Source organism: Microtus pennsylvanicus, chromosome 2, assembly GCF_037038515.1.
Source record: "Microtus pennsylvanicus isolate mMicPen1 chromosome 2, mMicPen1.hap1, whole genome shotgun sequence".
NCBI lineage: Eukaryota > Metazoa > Chordata > Mammalia > Rodentia > Cricetidae > Microtus > Microtus pennsylvanicus.
This window is the reverse complement of record NC_134580.1, coordinates 96675970-96692319: the sequence shown is the minus strand read 5'-3', so window position 1 is coordinate 96692319 and position 16350 is coordinate 96675970. Positions and strand designations below refer to the sequence as shown.

At 45.7% G+C, this 16350-nt stretch overlaps 2 protein-coding genes across 6 annotated transcripts in view; one reads left to right on the top strand and one right to left on the bottom strand.

Moving 5' to 3' along the window:
- Positions 1–2365: 2365 nt before the first annotated feature.
- Srp14 (signal recognition particle 14) lies at positions 2366–6176 on the top strand. The gene is made up of 5 exons (XM_075961771.1): positions 2366–2474; positions 2610–2682; positions 3082–3194; positions 5258–5290; positions 5717–6176. Exons 1-5 carry the CDS (start codon positions 2451–2453, stop codon positions 5804–5806), a joined length of 333 nt encoding a protein of 110 aa, XP_075817886.1. The 5' UTR covers positions 2366–2450; the 3' UTR covers positions 5807–6176.
- A 575-nt stretch (positions 6177–6751) lies between these two features.
- The window catches only part of Eif2ak4 (eukaryotic translation initiation factor 2 alpha kinase 4), a 91404-nt gene continuing 81805 nt past the window's right edge, over positions 6752–16350 (bottom strand). For 3 of the 5 annotated variants that reach the window (XM_075961769.1, XM_075961767.1, XM_075961770.1), the window contains 8 exons: positions 15979–16065; positions 14133–14245; positions 12603–12661; positions 11946–12043; positions 10675–10743; positions 9909–9953; positions 7683–7801; positions 6752–6994 (listed from right to left, as the gene is read on the bottom strand). In XM_075961769.1, coding sequence (XP_075817884.1) covers positions 6937–6994; positions 7683–7801; positions 9909–9953; positions 10675–10743; positions 11946–12043; positions 12603–12661; positions 14133–14245; positions 15979–16065 — 648 coding nt within the window. In that variant the 3' untranslated portion in view covers positions 6752–6936. Of the gene's footprint in view, positions 6995–7682; positions 7802–9908; positions 9954–10674; positions 10744–11945; positions 12044–12602; positions 12662–14132; positions 14246–15978; positions 16066–16350 lie in introns of those variants that run through there. The other 2 variants (XR_012909692.1, XR_012909693.1) reach the window with 2 other exon arrangements.

The window sequence follows — 16350 nt, the reverse complement described above, 5'->3', positions numbered from 1 at the left end:
GCCCAGCTCCCTCTTCTCTTTCTATCAGGAACAAAATCCAAATTTACTGGGGTTATGGGCCTACATGATCTGGCCACTGGCCTCTTCTCTATTCTCCTTCATTCCTCCTTCCACATGCTTTCTCTTCCTCAGAGCACAGTAGGAGGAAAAAACAAAACTGTGAGTGAGAAGCTTCCTTCTAGATAAGAGTCAAGAAACTTCCATACCGTTGTGATCAGCACTGCCTGCACAAGAGATGGTACTCTTTCTAAAGATACTGCGAACAGTGAACTCCGCTGTCTTAGGATGCTTTTGGCCTCTTTTATTCCTAGATGTAAACAATGCACCCCAGAAAACCACCTTACACGTTCATTTAAGATAGAAGTTTCTAAGTAAAGCATCTTATTTTGTAAAATTTTTGTTTATTTATTTAGCCATTTGTTTATTTGAGACAGGGTTGATCTGTGTAGTTTTGGCTGTCCTGGAACTCTGTAGACCAGACTGGCCTCAAACTCACAGAGATCTGCCTACCTCTGCCTCCCGAGTGCTGGGATTAAAATCATGTGTCACCACCACCCAATGTAAATTTATTTTTAAACATTGTTAATCTTTAAATTTTGTATATACTTTTAATGATGTAACTTCAAAAATTATAAAATCATGTATATATATATTCATTGTAAAGGTGCCCAACTCTCTCTCCCCATACACGAGGCACGCACCTTGGGGCTGTGCACCCTGCTTCTCCTAAGTATCTTTCTAAGCCCTGGTTCTTACATCCAAAGCATGTATGCACTCTTATTTCTGCTTTAAAGTGGCCAATGCTTCTCTGTAACTCTGATCTGAAGTTGTCTGCTATGGTGCAGCTGAGGACTGGGCTTTGTTTGAATGGAGATTCTTAATCAGGGAACTCCTCTGAGTCTTGGCGTTAATCTGAGCTGTGTCTCTCTGCAGGGCAAGCTCCCCTGACCACCATTTAAAGAGGTGCCTGTCACAGCCACTGTAACCTTTCTTCGTTGTCTTTACAGTATCTGTTATCGGAAGCTCAGTTACTCACTCTTTTGGTTATTTCCTCCTTACCTGTTTTAGGAAATTCAAGGAAACCAGGACCTTAGTGTGTCTCTGAACCACTGTACCCCCAGACCCTACAAGTACACATCGCAGGCTAACAAGCGCTCACCAAAAGCATGTTGCAAGATTGAAATCTTGCCCTTTCAAAGGCCCAGGGTTCAAGTTGGCTTTCAGTAAAGCAGGGCCTAGAACCCTGGCCTCCTAACTAAATCTGGAGGGAGAATTGGCCTGGACGTTAGTCACTTTTGTTGGAACTGGGGGTTGGACTTTAGGGCCACCCAGCCTACTTAGAGATATTGGGATGCAGATAGGCTCAATGGTAAAGTATTGATTTGCCTAGCATACACAAGGCCTGGAGTTCTAGGACCACATAAACAAACATCTATGGTTGAGAATGGCAATGGAAATAGCAACGGTGTGGTGGAAATAAGAATGGCCTCCATAGACTCATATATCTGAATGGTTAGTCACTACGGCGTGGCACTATTTGGAAGGATTAGAAAGATTAAGAGGTGTGGCCTTATTGGAGGAAGTGTGTCACTGGGGGTGGGCTTTGAGGTTTCAAAGCTCATGCCAGACTCAGAGTCTCTCTGCCTAAGCATCAGACTATAGAACTCTCAGCTACGTCTCCAGTACCATGTCTGCGGCATACAGCCAGGGTCCCTACCATGATGATAATGGATTAGCCTCTGAAACTGGAAGCAGGCTCCCAGCTAAATGCTTTCCTTTATAAGAGTTGCCTTGGTTATGGTGTCTCTTCACAGCAACAGAACACTGACCAAGACAAACGATTAAAGCTTAGTTAGCTCTTCTGGGAACCAGACAGCGCTCCATATTTCAATATTAACGCATCTGCTCTTCTAGTACCAGACAGTAGTCTATATTTCAATATAAATTCATCTGCTCTTCACAGCCATGTTGTGAAAGGGGTACTGTTATTCTCACTTTAAAAATAAGGAACCCGAGGCAAAAGACTCTTGGGTAACTTGAATGTTTCTATCAAATCTTTCTTTTGCTCTCATTCCTTCCCGGCCTGGGGTGAAGCATGGCATGACAGTCCAAGGCCCCAAAATGTCAAAGGCATTCTTCATCCTGGGCAGGCTGAAGGTGTAGGGTTTGTGAGTGTGTGTGTGTGTGTGTGTGTGTGTGTGTGTGTGTGTGTGTGTGTGTGTGTGTGTGTGTGTGTGTGTGTGTGTGTGTGTGTGTGTGTGTGTGTGTGTGTGTGTGTGTGTGTGTGTGTGTGTGTGTGTACGCGCGCACGCGCGTGCACAGGAGGGAGGCAGGGATTGGCGGAAGAAGTGCAACTAAGAGCGGAAGCCCCGCCCATCACAGAGGAGACTTCCGGCTGTAAGCGCTCGTCCGGGCTTCTGCTGACGGAGTTGTAACTTGCGGAAACCGGGATGGTTTTGCTTGAGAGCGAGCAGGTACCGGCTGCCCCGGAGGGCCGGGGAGTCGAACAAGTGGGGTCAGCTCGGGCTTCTCCTTTTGCGGGCGGGCCAGGGCGGTGACGCGGCGGGGCGAGGACTGGAGGCTGCCTAACTGGGCGTGTTGTGTTGCAGTTCCTGACAGAGCTGACCAGGCTCTTCCAGAAGTGCCGGTCCTCGGGCAGCGTGTACATCACCCTGAAGAAGTGTAAGCAGCCCCTGGGGCCGGGGCCGGGGCCGGGGCCCGCGCGGGGCAGCGGCTGGAAGGGGACAGTCCGGAGGCCGTCTGCTGTCGGGGAGCCCCGACTCCAGGGCTCAGGGTCGCGGCGGCGCTGGCAAGTGTGGCTGGTAGGGCTCCCGGCACCCACTCACCGTGACAGACGCCCACGTGTGCCTGGCAGCCCAGTCCCTGCTCCGTTAGTGAGATCGCATGTGCCTTGGGGGTCACAGTCTCAAGTTGTTGCCCCCACGTTTGGCCATATCCGAACCACTTAGTGATGGTGGATTGGGTCTCCCCTGTAACCCCTTCTCTGCGATTTCCACCTTGGCCCCAGCAGCAATGCCTGTGGCGGTGTTCACCAGGATGTGTTATTATTGTTTTCCGCAGATGATGGTCGCACCAAACCCACTCCGCGGAAGAGTTCTGTGGAGGGCCTCGAGCCCGCAGAAAACAAGTGTCTGTTGAGAGCCACGGATGGGAAAAGGAAGATCAGCACTGTGGTGAGCTGGAGTCTTGTCTTTTCTGCCTTATTTTTTAAGTCTGTCAGTCTGTGAACTCAGTCTCCTAAATAGCTGAGGTACTGGTGCAACCCATGCCACGGCCAGCTAGTAAGCTGAATTGTGAAAAAAATCTTAGGAGCTTGCTGTGTAGTTCAGGCTGTGGTCTCAGAGGATCACAGCAGGCCCTTCAGCCTGTACTGGGGTCACAGGGCTGTTATCAGCGGGGACAGATACAGGACGATTTTTGTGGGACTAGGCCAGGTCTTCTTCATGCTAAGTCATCACCGTGTTATGACCACCACCACCAGCTCCCTGAACTGTATCTTTTTTTTTTTTTTTAAATTTTTTTATTATGCATATAATATTCTGTCTGTGTATGTCTGTAGGCCACAAGAGGGCACCAGACCTCCTTACAGATGGTTGTGAGCCACCATGTGGTTGGCAGGGATTGAACTCAGGACCTTTGGAAGAGCAGGCAATGCTCTTAACCACTGAGCCATCTCTCCAGCCCCCCTGAACTGTATCTTAAAACTATATTAACCCAGGAGGGGCGTGTTTGAATTATTCCCTCTTGCTTTCATTCTTGGCCAGTCACTTCCAGGCTGTTTTGGGATCAGGACCCACTTTTGTTTTGTTTGTTTCAGATGAGGTCTCATGTAATTCAGGTTCATTATGTAGCCTAGCATGGCCCTGAACCCTTGACTCTGCTGCCTGTCTCCAAAGTAGTGGGATCATAGGTGTGGACCACCTTCCCAGTTATTTCATAGTACAAATTATCAACAGTAAATGTTTAAAACAGAAAGTAGAAGCCAAATGCTTGTTCTGCTAAAATTTCTCTGGAAATAAAATGAGTTTATGGGTCCATTCTTTCAGCAGCTGTTATGAAGACTGATTTCTGTGCTGGGCCTTCAGTAAATAATTTATGGGGATTAGATGATTTTGGTTTTTCAAGACAGGGTTTCTCAGTATAACAGCCCTGGCTGTCCTGGAACTCACTCTGTAGACCAGGCTGGCCTACAACTCATAGAGATCCACCTGCCTCTGTCTCCTGAATGCTGGGATTAATGTTCCACGCCACCACTGCCCTGCTAGATGATTATTTTCAAGCTGATTTCCCCTTGTTTTTGTGGTTCACTTAGCAAACCTGTAACTGCAGGGTAGGCTTTGCACTTGAAATTATAGTCAGGAACTGTGGTCTTTTTATGAAAGGTTGAATATGACAAAACAAAAATTTCCTGATTCAAAATGACGGACTGACTTGTCACATTAGCCCATGAAACCCATGGAACTGCAGACAGTAACTGATGTGTGTCATCCTCTGTGAGCTATCCTGAGGAGACTTTTAAAGCAAAGCAAGTTCGTGTGGCTGTCAGAGAGGAAGCTGAGGACTCTTCCTAGGCATTATTTCTTTTGTGGCAGCTTGAAATGTGCCTATATTAGTTTGAAATAATGGAAGACAAAGTGGGCTTTTTTTGTCGTTGTTGTGTTTTTTTTTTTTTTTTTTTAATTCTTGAGACAGGTTCTTGTTTCTCTAGCCCAGACTGGCCTGGAACTCATTTTCCTCCAGCCCAAGCTGTAACTCAGGCCAGTGCCACCATGCTCAGTCGAGGGAGTTGGATTGATGTATCCTTTGATGTCTCTCTGAGTCCAGAGAAGAAACTCAGGGGCATCTGTATAAGTGATTTTTTTCCCCACCTTAAATTTAAAGCTGTCTTGCCCTCTCTGCGTCACAATTGCAGGGACTGGGATTACCAGCGTGGGCTTGGCTGAGGGATTTTTAAGATGAATAGGTTTGGTGGGAGCCCACTCCTGCCTTCCCATCCTGGTGCAATCTCATGTGTAAGAAGGCACAGGGCTCCCTTGCTTGTTGGCAGAGTCTCTGTGCAGCCCTGTAGCCTGCTCTGCAGACCAGGCTGGTCTGCCGCCGGAGTGCTGAGAGAAAAAGGCATGTGTGTCACTGTGTCTGGCCTAGGTGTTGTCTTGATGAAGCATTTTGAGATCTTCTTTGGGTAAAATAGGCGGTGTCTATGTCTATAAAAAGAGGTGGTCTTTTTCCTTTCCAGGTGAGTTCCAAAGAAGTGAATAAGTTCCAGATGGTAAGCGCCATTTCCTTGTGTCCTCCATTCCTCTCTAGACGAATGGGTACTGGTTGGGGGGCGGGGGGACCATCACTGCTTGCCTATGGTGTTTGATTTTATGAATATTGTCCAATGGTGGTTTTTTTCCTTTGAATTTTTAAGGCTAGTTTTGCTTAAACTTCACATATACTGTATAATATTGTCGAACGTAAGTTGCCTGGTGTTCTTTTTTGCTTAAAAAGAGTGCAAAGCCTGCAGCTCCCTGTGGAAGAGTGTTTCAGGAGCTTCTGAAGGCTTTCTCTGTGGCACACCAGTTCCCAGTGTGGGTGTCCCATGGTGTCCCCGTAGCTTTCTGATGCTGGCTGCTCTTAAGTCCGTTGTGGAAGAGTCAGCTGTTGCCCCAGTTTGTACCTTTTCTTGCTAAGCCCCTGTTCTGGCTTCCAGGCCTATTCAAACCTGCTGAGAGCTAACATGGATGGGCTCAAGAAGAGGGACAAGAAGAGCAAGAGTAAGAAGACGAAGCCAGCACAGTGAAGGCGTGGCCATTACCAGCCAGCTGAAGTGCAGCTTCCTGTTGGCTGCTTTTGGCACCCCCTGTATGTAACTGTTTTCATACAGGCATCGTTTAAGGGAAGGGTTGGACCATCATAAGGTAGTTGTGCTAAGAAGCCAGTTGGTTTTTGATCTCCATCGTGTGGCTGGGTATTCTTAGATTCCAGCCTTCAAGTGTCATCTTTGAGATCCATGCATCGTCAAGGGCATCCATGCTAGCTGTTTCTTTGCCTACCCTGTTTGTGACAGTAACTACTAACTCTAGAATGATAGTTACTCAGTGGTTTTTGCCTTGTCTTTGAGAATACTGTAATAGAAATCTGACAGTTTTATTAAAAGTCATGTTATTCTATGGGTGGGTTTATTTACTTGGTTGTATAATTTTAAAAAGTTACATTTATTTTTATGTTCGTGCACACATTTGCTCTGTGCCACAGCATCAGCTTGTATGATAGGTTCTCTCCTACCTCATGTATCCTGAGATTGAACTCGGCAGCAAGTATCTTTACTGCTGAGCCATCTCCCTGGACCTTGTTGTCCAATCTTGTAATTTCTTCAGCAAGTCTGAGTTCTTATAGCCAAACAGGAGTTCACTTAATGACAACAGAATAAATATTATGTTATAGAATAAAGATTCTGCCTGGTGTGGTGGCACAAGCCTGTACTCTCAATGGTCTGGAGGCAGGCCGAGTTTGAGTTTGAGGGCAGCCTGGGCTGCATACTGAGACCCTGTTCTGCACTCCACCTCCAACTAAAGAGACAAAACAGATCACAAGGGATGGCTTTTGATCTCTATGTCTGTTTATCTACTTGGAAAATGTTAGAACATTTTCATGTGCTTAGAGTGCAGGATCAAGGGAAGAAAAAGGTGGTTCTCAGCTCCATATACCTCTAGTGCTGGCAGAGCTACAACTGGCAAACGGCAGATATGTATGAAAGCATTTATTATATCCAAAAAGATAAATTTATAACATACGTGAAAAACCTACAAAGTTCAACTTTGTAGGACAGCTTATTAGAATTTCAAGTTGAAATGAATTGAATGTACAACATTCCATTATTCCAGTGTAAGCCCCTGTCCATTCGAACAATGCAGCAACAGTTCTTCAGCGTCAAAACAGAATTCTGTAGTAGTCATCTCTGTAGCTGTACAGGAACAACACCGACACCCTGCAAAGAAAGGGACAGGCAGGCTGATGGCAGACTTAACTCAGTAGGGTAAAACACCAGCTGAATGTGATGGGAGACTGATCACTAGAAGAGTGTGTAAGCTTTCCTGGAGCTGCAACTAACAAAGGCTTGATGTAGAAGACAGCCACTCAAGTGTTAGGATTATAAGTGTGTGCCACCATCCCTGGCTTATTTCTTTAATTAAACATTTTCTGGGGCATGGGAGATGGGGGTAAGGTGCACGCCAGCAAGCACCGAGTTTGGATCCCTGGAACCAATATGGAAAAGCTGGGCAGAGTGGTACACGCCTGTAACTCTAGCCTTGGACACGGTACCGATAGGCGGGTCCCTGAAGCTCACTGATGCCAGTCAGCCTAGCTGACCTGATGAGCTTCAGGTTCGGAGAGATGCCCTCTCTCAAAAGGAAAGGGTGAAGTGTGACCTCTACGTGCCACACAGCCCCACCCCTTCCATGAAAAGCCAACGTACTTTTAGAAATAGGGTACCTGGATGAACAACATAATTGGAGCAGCTGCACTCAGGCCCACGGGGTTTGTAAGACAAGATCCTCACTGTGATTCAGATCTGAGTAGGACTTACTAGCTGTCAGTCACCTTTCTGAATTGCCAGACCTCAATAAGAAAAACCCTTCCCTGAACTTTAACCATAGGAAACCTGCGTAACTTACTTCTTTTCCACTTTGATGTTATAAATTTCATCACAGACGAGTTTGAGGTATCTTTGCTTTGGCAGGCGCGACAAGAGCTGCTTCACAGTTGTGTTAAATGCCTGTTCATCAGCATCCCACTAGGAGAGATCAGACCAGATATGACTGCAGAGCAGCAGGGTCATTGCCTGGCCTTTGCTGGGTCAGAAGAGTGGGTTCTCACTTTGAAGACTGCAGGTGTGGGGGCGTCTTAACCTTGCCACAGGTGTGCCAGTGTGCCTTTAGGTTGCTGTTCCTAGGTACTTTGTGTAAGCGGAGACTGTGACCTTAACATCTGCTCACTGGACTGGATCACAAGTCCACAAACTGCCACAGTGCTGGCTGCTTCCTTGTGTGGTCGCCAGGGAACGAAGAGACAGTCTTACTCTGGAGCACTGTCTGGCCCTGAACTGAAGACCCTCCTGCTTCCAATTCTTAGCACACAGTCTATTTTATTTTTAATCCATGACTAAACAGTATGGATAGATAAAAGTTATTTGATGGGAAATTTTTTAATTGATTTTTATTGAGCTCTACATTTTTCTCTGCTCCCCTCCCTGCCTCTCCCCTCCCCTTCTACTCTCTCCCATGCTCCCAATTTACTCAGGAGATCTTGTCTTTTTCTACTTCCCATGTAGATTAGATTCATGTATGTTTCTCTTAGAGACCTTGTTGTTGTCTAGGTTCTCTGGGATTGTGATTTGTAGGCTGGTTTTCTTTGCTTTATGAGTGAGTACATGTGATAATTGTCTTTCTGGGTCTGGGTTACCTCACTCAAAATGATGTTTTCTTGCTCCATCTATTTTCCTGCAAATTTCAAGATGTCACTTTTTCTGCTGTGTAGTACTCCATTGTGTAAATGTACCACATTTTCCTAATCCAGTCTTTGGTTGAGGGGCATTTAGGTTGTTTCCAAGTTCTGATGTGAAATGTTTCAAAAATTACTTATAGCCTGTAATCTCTGCTCCTGGGAGCCTGAGGCAGGAGGATTACTACATTTCAAGGCCTTCTTGGACTCTGTGCTGGTTTGTTAAGGACACAAACTAGCCTGGAAAGAGGAACCATCAGTAGAAGAATTGGCTCCAGTAAATTGGTCCCTGGGGCATTTGCTTGAGGTGTGATTTATGTGGGAGGGCCTAGCCCACTATGGGTGGTGCCACCCTGGGCGGGTGGGCCTAGGCTACATAAGAAAGCAAGCTGGCCAATAGTCGCATTCCTCAGTGGGCCCTTCCTGGCCTGGAGTTCCTGTCTTGGCTTCCCGCACTAATGGACGCTAGCCTGAAAGAAGTGATAAATGTTTCATCCCCAGTTGCTTTGGGGCAGTGTTTTATCACAGCTATAGAAAACAAACTAGGGGGCTGGAGAGATGGCTCAGAGGTTAAGAGCATTGCCTGCTCTTCCAAAGGTCCTGAGTTCAATTCCCAGCAACCACATGGCGGCTCACAACTATTTGTAATGAGGTCTGGTGCCCTCTTCTGGCCTGCAGGCAGACACACAGACAGAATATTGTATAGATAGTGAATAAATCATTTTTTTTAAAAAAGAAAACAAACTAGACAGGATCTGGTTTTCAAAAAATAAAATAAAAATCACCTGTAGCAATGGTTATTTTACTAACATGGGGAACTTCAATTTTTCTTTCTTTTTTTTCCTCCCTCTCTCTCTTTTTTGGTTTTTGTTTTTTCCAGACAGGGTTTCTCTGTGCAACTTTGGAGCCTGTTCTGGAACTTACTCTGTAGACCAGGCTCGCCTCGAACTCACAGAGATCCACCTGCCTCTGCCTCCCAAGTGTTGATATTAAAGGTGTGTGCCACCAAAAACTTCAAATTTTTAAAAATTGGAAAAAAATGTATAGAAATATAGGCCTGTAAACAAACTGACCTAAATTTTTGTTTTTTACAACAGAATCTTCTATGTGGTTGTGCTTCCCTAGCTGGGAGGAAGGTTTGCTTGGGAAACACATGGTACAATGGGTAAGAGCCTAGATTATACTAGTCTTCTAGGCTCAGGTCCAGGCGCTGATACTTGGTGGCTGTGTGATTCTGACCCAGGAATCCATATAGCACATACTAACAGAAAGGCTTAATGGTACTAGCTAAATTCCCAATGCTATCAGACAGACAATTACTAAGACAATGTAAGAGCTTCTCCCAGTTTCCCTCTGACAGGACTATGGAGTCGCAGTGCAGCACAGGTCCCGTGGCTTACCTCTAGTGATAAGAACTGTAAGACTGTTTCTCTGGGCAGGTCTACCTGTTGACACACAGAAATGCATATCATTTACTAAGCGCTCTTACGCAGCATCCACACTAGGCTGTGCTGTCATCGTGTGGGCGATAACAGGGTTGCTATGGATGCTGTGAGCCCCCACCCCCAGCGATGTGCATGTGTGCAGGCCCAGGCTGACACGGGAACTGTCAGCTGCTGTTCCCTCCTCTTTGAGGCAGCCCTCAGTGGAATTCAGAGCTGACGGATGTGCTAGTCTGTGAGCCAGGCCTGTGGGGTCCCGCCTCTGCCTTCTGAGGTTGTAAACTTAGGCATTTTTGTGGGTTCTGGGGATCTGAACTCTCGTCCTCATGCTTGCATGGCAAGTTCTTTAACCATAGAGCCATCTTCCTGGCCCTAAAGCCGACTTTAAATGGGCTGTGAACTAACAAGGACTTGAGACTGGATTTCCAGATTTCACATCCACCACACCCCAGAGGTCAAGCTGCCGCATGTGCCTAGTAAGGCCTGAATGTGAGTGTGGCCTTCAGAAAAAAGAAGAGAAGGGAAAAACACACCAACCACCTTCTTTTCCTCCCAGTTCTGTCTAGCTTTAGGCTGCCTGTCACATCAGGAACAGCCAGGTCTGACTCCAGATACAGGTGATAGCAAAAAAAAAAACCCCAAAACCCAAAATACCTGAATTCTGTGGCTACACTAGACAATGCAGACAGATGCTAGCTTCAAATTGTTAAAGAAAGTGACTTACAGCCAAAATTTCAATTTCACTGCTTTTCTGATGTAAATTGGCAAGGGTAGTCTGAAGTCGGGTTTGTACCTAGTAAGAAAATGGAGTTCAGAGCACGTTAAACCAAGCTGTCTCCCCTATTTCCTGTTCCAGAAAACAGCAGGGCAACAAAGCCAGGGTTAGAACACAAAGATTTGACACACGCTGGAGGGACTTGTTATGCTGCCCACGTGGGCCTTCCTTCCCAAGTGGTACACCACCACAGCTGGTTTACAAATGCTCTTAATAGCTGGGCTGTGCTGAGGCAGGCGGATCTCTGCTGAGTTCCAGGACTTTAGTTTCCACTAAAGCTTTGCAGAGATATAAACAAAAATGTAACACCTCAGAGACTTCTGAACACAAAACACCACTGTTCAAACTGAAATGATTATTTTTTGAAAATAGAGTTGGCTGGGTGGCGCACGCCTTTAATCCCAGCACTTGAGAGGCAGAGGCAGGCTGTTTAAGGCCAGCCTGTCCAGGACAGCCAAGGCTACACAGAAAAACCCTATTTCGAAAAACCAAGGGAAAGAAAAAAACAAAACCAAAAGCCCGAAACAACAGCAACAAGACCCACAGCTGCTCTTCCCATCCGCTCCCTTACGTCTGTGTCACACTCCTGTCGCTCACACGCAACACACTGAACTTGCCCTCTCTCCTGTTTGTCCTTTGCTCTCTGAACTCACAGTGAACATGTGTCTAAGGTTACACACATGGCCTTAGCGCAGGCATACAGCAGACACCGAAACCATGTTCAGAACGAGAAACTCACTCTTGTGACTGCACTAAAATGCTCTTATTTAGAAGAGAAACAAGCCGCTTCCAGCTACCACCGGTCATCTGTTGACAGTTGCTGCCTAGGGCAACATCTTTGGTGGACAAATCGGCACCAGAGACGGTCTGCTGACATCTTCAGAGCAAAAGGTTAAATAAATCTTATATTTCCTTCCTGTTGTTTTCTTCTCTGTAACTCTTGTTAGAAACCAAGGACACAGGGCTGGAGAAACGGCTCAGTGGTTAAGAACACTGGCTACTCTTCCAGAGGACCCGGGTTCGGTTCCCAGCACCCACACAGCCACTCAGAAGTCATCTGCAGCTCCATGTCCAGGGGCTCTGATGCCCTCTTTTGGCCTACAAAGGCATGAGGCATACACGTGGTGCACAACATACATGCAGGCAAAACACTCAGACACAAAATAAAACCTAGTGAAAAAAGAAAAAAAAAAAGCCAAGGAAAGGTGGATGTGATGTACCTGAATCTCATGCCGCCTCCTGGTGCTGGCTGACAGCTTTTCTGGGGATATAATACTCACGGTGGGGACTACTGTTGTTCCATGGATTTCAAACAAACCTGAGGCAGAAAGTTTCATGTTATACAGCCTTTATCTGGGCCCAGTTTCTAGACACAGCAACTATAAAGAACTCCGTTAGTGTACATCTGGTTATGGTTCTAGGGGCTAGAGCACATCTGAGCCTTCTTTCGTCTCTTTGAGACAGGGTTTTGTTTTATACAAATATTTATAGACCAGGGTGGCCTCAGACGGCACCCTTTGCCTCAGTCTCCCGAGTGCTAAGATTATAGGCATGTGCCACCGTATCCGGCTTGAGATACATGTCTTCCATCCCTTGTATGGAGGAAACATATACATTTCATGTGTACGGCAAACAGGGAAATGAAGGTTAAATCACATGTATGGCTGCAGCGGTGAGCTAGACTAGGGTTGGAGGGTATCCCGAGCCCAGGCTGCGTTAGTGCATCCAGGATGCTGGGGCTCAGCTCATGTAATACAACCTTGTTGTCATGTTCCTTTAAAAGGTATTTTCAAGGGAAGGCCAGCCTTAGTTCCTGTGTGCTCAGTGCAGACGACACAGCATTATTCTTACACTTGGGTTCCAATTAGTAATTATACCTGAAGCATTAGAAAACGACCCCTTCAGAGTCTGTACAGCAAGATTATCAGAAGCTTCTCTAAAAACAAGCAAACAAACAATTAGGAAATCATCAATAAGGCAGAAAGCAACTCAGATAAAGGTGCGCTCACAACATGCTGCCTTTCCTACTGAATATAAAAATATGGGCCTCTTGGTTATTAGTTGGAGGGAAAAAAACAAAACAGAAAATGCTCTTAGTGATCCTTTTGGTCATGAGCAAGTTAAAAAAAAAAGAATTAGGAAGGACATGATTGAGGTTAAGAAACACCTAAGAAAACATTGTGATTCATTCCGCTGGGTCTGAATCCTGGCTCCACATAGGCGGTTATTTTAATGAAATGTAATGGGCTAAGTCCACACCTTTTTCTTTATTTTAAATTTTTGTTTAGATGTACTTAGATGTGTTTAGTTTATATGTATGAGCCTTTTGCCTGCATGTACATATATGTATCAGGTGGTCAGAAGAAGGTATTGGATACCCTGGAACTGGCTGGAGCTACGGAAAGTTGTGAGTCACCATGTGGGTATTGGGCCTTGACCCGGGTTCCTCTGCAAGAACAAGCTTACCCACTGAGCCATGTCTCACCCCCAAGCACTTAGAGTTTTAATGACTGTACTTTGCTAAATTAATATATAGGAGATTGAGTCATGTGTACATGAGCTCTTTCCCCAAAACCTATTATTAATGTATCTTTTGATTTGCATAGATAAAAACTGCCAAGAGTCTTTCACTAAACAGATTGAAGGCAGACAGATGCTGACTTTTTCAAATGATTTTTAAAAACTGCGAAAATATTGCTATGGTTTGATATAATTTAAATGTGTTTCCAAAAGTTCATGTGCTGGCAGCCTGGTCCCCAGAGTGGAGATATCGAGAGTGGGGGGGCTATTAGATAATATTAGGTCACGGATGCATGGCTTTGGCAGAGATTAACGATGGTTTTATGGAGTAAGTTCTCTCAAATTCAGGTTGTTATGAAATATTTATTTTCTATGCCTACGGCTGTTTGCATTTCCTCATCTCTGTCGTGTTAGGGTACAAACGGGGCTTTCTCAGAAAATAGATGGGGCTGCCCAAATTTGACTTTTGGTACAAATTGTCAGCTAAATTACTTTTATTTTTCCTTTCTTTTTCTTTTTTCTTTTTGGTTTTTCGAGACAGGGTTTCTCTGTATAGTCCTGGCTGTCCTGGAACTCACTCACTCTGTAGACAGAGTGGCCTTGAGCTCACAGAGATCTGCCTGCTTCCTGAGTGCTGGGATTAAAGGTGTGTGCCACCATGTTATAAATACTACCATCTATAAAAAGAAGAAACATAATACAGAAAGGCAAATATTGCAAGCAAGATATGGCAAGTCTTAGTCAAGTGACATAATTAAAATGTCAATTGAATTATTCAGAAGCACCAGAATCCTGATTCATCTGTCTCTCCAGAGAATCAACTTTAAATTTATGTAGGGTCTGTTCAGAGTCTGTGCAGAGTCTTCTGGGATTTTGTTCTAAGTTACCTGATACTCCTTTCGTCACTGACTTTGGTCCTCAGTTTCTGCAGGACATGATCCACAAGATCTGATTCCAGCACACGCTTCTCTGTTTGTCTCTCCTTCTCAAAGGACTTGACCTTGAAAAGAACGAAACAGTTATCATTTGGAGGTTTCTGATGCCAAAAGGGGAGCTCATGCTCTAGGGAGGTGACTGGGTTTGTTGTCAGCGGGTCCTTAACTGGGGGTGATTCTGCTCCCTGGAGAACACTTAGCAATGATTTTTTTTAAAGTAGCACTTTAAAAATGTTATTTTATATATTTTGTGTGTTTATGTGTATGCCTATGGGTGCATCCATGATGTGTGTGTGGCAGTCAGGGAAGAACTTGCAGGAGTGGAGTCCCCTCTACCACGTGAGTCCTGGAGAAGGAACCCAGGCTTGACTGACGGCTCTGGAGATGCTTTTATGTCACAGCTGTGTGTGTTCCAGCATCCTGATATAGACCTGACAAGGTCAAGGTCAGAGATGAAGCAGGGATGAACCACATGGCTCCAAACGTTGAAAGTGTTGTTGCTGAGATACAGTGGTTTGTTCAGGAATAGTTACGAGACAACAGAATTAAAACAAGAAATGGCCATGATGAGGAGTTCCCGTATTCCCACATTATTCTCTTAAACATCCCATCAATCATCGAGGTGTCTCAGATGTCAGCTCTGCCTCCCTTTATAAACCAGACCCTCCCGTCCCATGTTCACAGTGCCTGCCCTTTCACACTAACTTCTGGCCAGCGCCCAGCTGTGGCCTGGGCTAGCCTGATGCAACTGTCCCATTGTTTTCACTTCCCCCACTCTCCCAATAACATCCCGGCAAATAAACATTTTTCAAATTTAATTCTGATGTTCCCTTTATCCAGACTTCTACTGGCTTCCTACTGGCTACTACATCACATCCAAACTCCTTGATTTAGCTATGACCATTCTCGCCTGCTGAAATATGTAGCCTTCATCCAAAATAGACTGTTGGGGTACAGTGGCACTCGTCCTTGGGCGAGTCAGAGCGGCAGCTGTCTACTCCAGATGCTCAGGATGGGGCCCACAGAAGGGCAAGAGAGTTTCCCTCTAGCCGTCCACCTCTCACCCCACCCACATGTACCCTGTCCCAGCTGCGCGAGAGTGTGTAGATGGTGGACTGGGGCAGAGACTGTGGAGAAGCAGCTGTCAGGAGCTGTCATTGCTGCAGCTGCCTTTGAGTCACCCACACTTTTGTAAGTAATCTCAAACTCATTGCTTCCCCAAGCTGGACTTGGATAAAATAGTTTATTTGTCCTCTTGGGTACTTCTGTACAACTCAGTGGGAAAAGTCACACATTGGATAGAATCAGAATGTCGTGTCGTCTCCTCCTCCTCCTCCTCCTCCTCCTCCTCCTCCTCCTCCTCCTCCTCCTCCTCCTCCTCCTCCTCCTCTTCCTTCTTCTCCTCCTCCTCTTCTTCTTCTTCTTTTTTTTTTTTTTGCTTTTTTTCCCCAAGAAGGGTTCTCTGTGTAACAGTCCTGGCTGTCCTAGAGCTCTCTCTCTGTAGACCGGGCTGGCTTTGAACTCAAGAGATCTGCCTGATTTTGCCTCCCAAGTGCTGGGATTAAGGTGTGCGCCACCACTGCTCAGCCAAAATCAGAGTATTTCTAAAGATGTGTCCCTGTCTTTGAGATAGCCTACTACTAACACTCTGTGACCTTTGCTATGCCCTCTGAATAAAAGGCCCTTCATCACAAATGCGTGGGAGTATAGTTTTCCTGGGATTGAATCAAGGGTCTCACCTAGGCAAGGCAAATATTTGGACCCTGAGACACATCTCCAGCCCTTCTACTATCTTTACCTTAACATGGCTTCCTTCTTTATCAGAGACCAGGGCCACATAGGTGATTTCATGATGTCTGCAGTACTCCTGTAACTCTTCTTGGGACTGAAACAAACAGCAAGACAAATGAACACAGTGTGCCTGGAGCCCCCTCAGGTCATTGCAGACAAAGAAAATGCTGCTTCCAGTTGTATTCCCAAAGTGAATTACTAATATGCTGACTTCAGGGGATAGGACTGCTGAGGAAGAGGAGCACAGAATTTCAGGAAGGAACTCTCCCCTGCTTTCCCTACTTTCGTGATTGTTTTGAAGGACAGCAAACAAGGAAGGTAGTCGTGACAGGAAGAGATTTTCAGTGGCATCAAGTCTTAACAAAAGGTGCCAAGAACT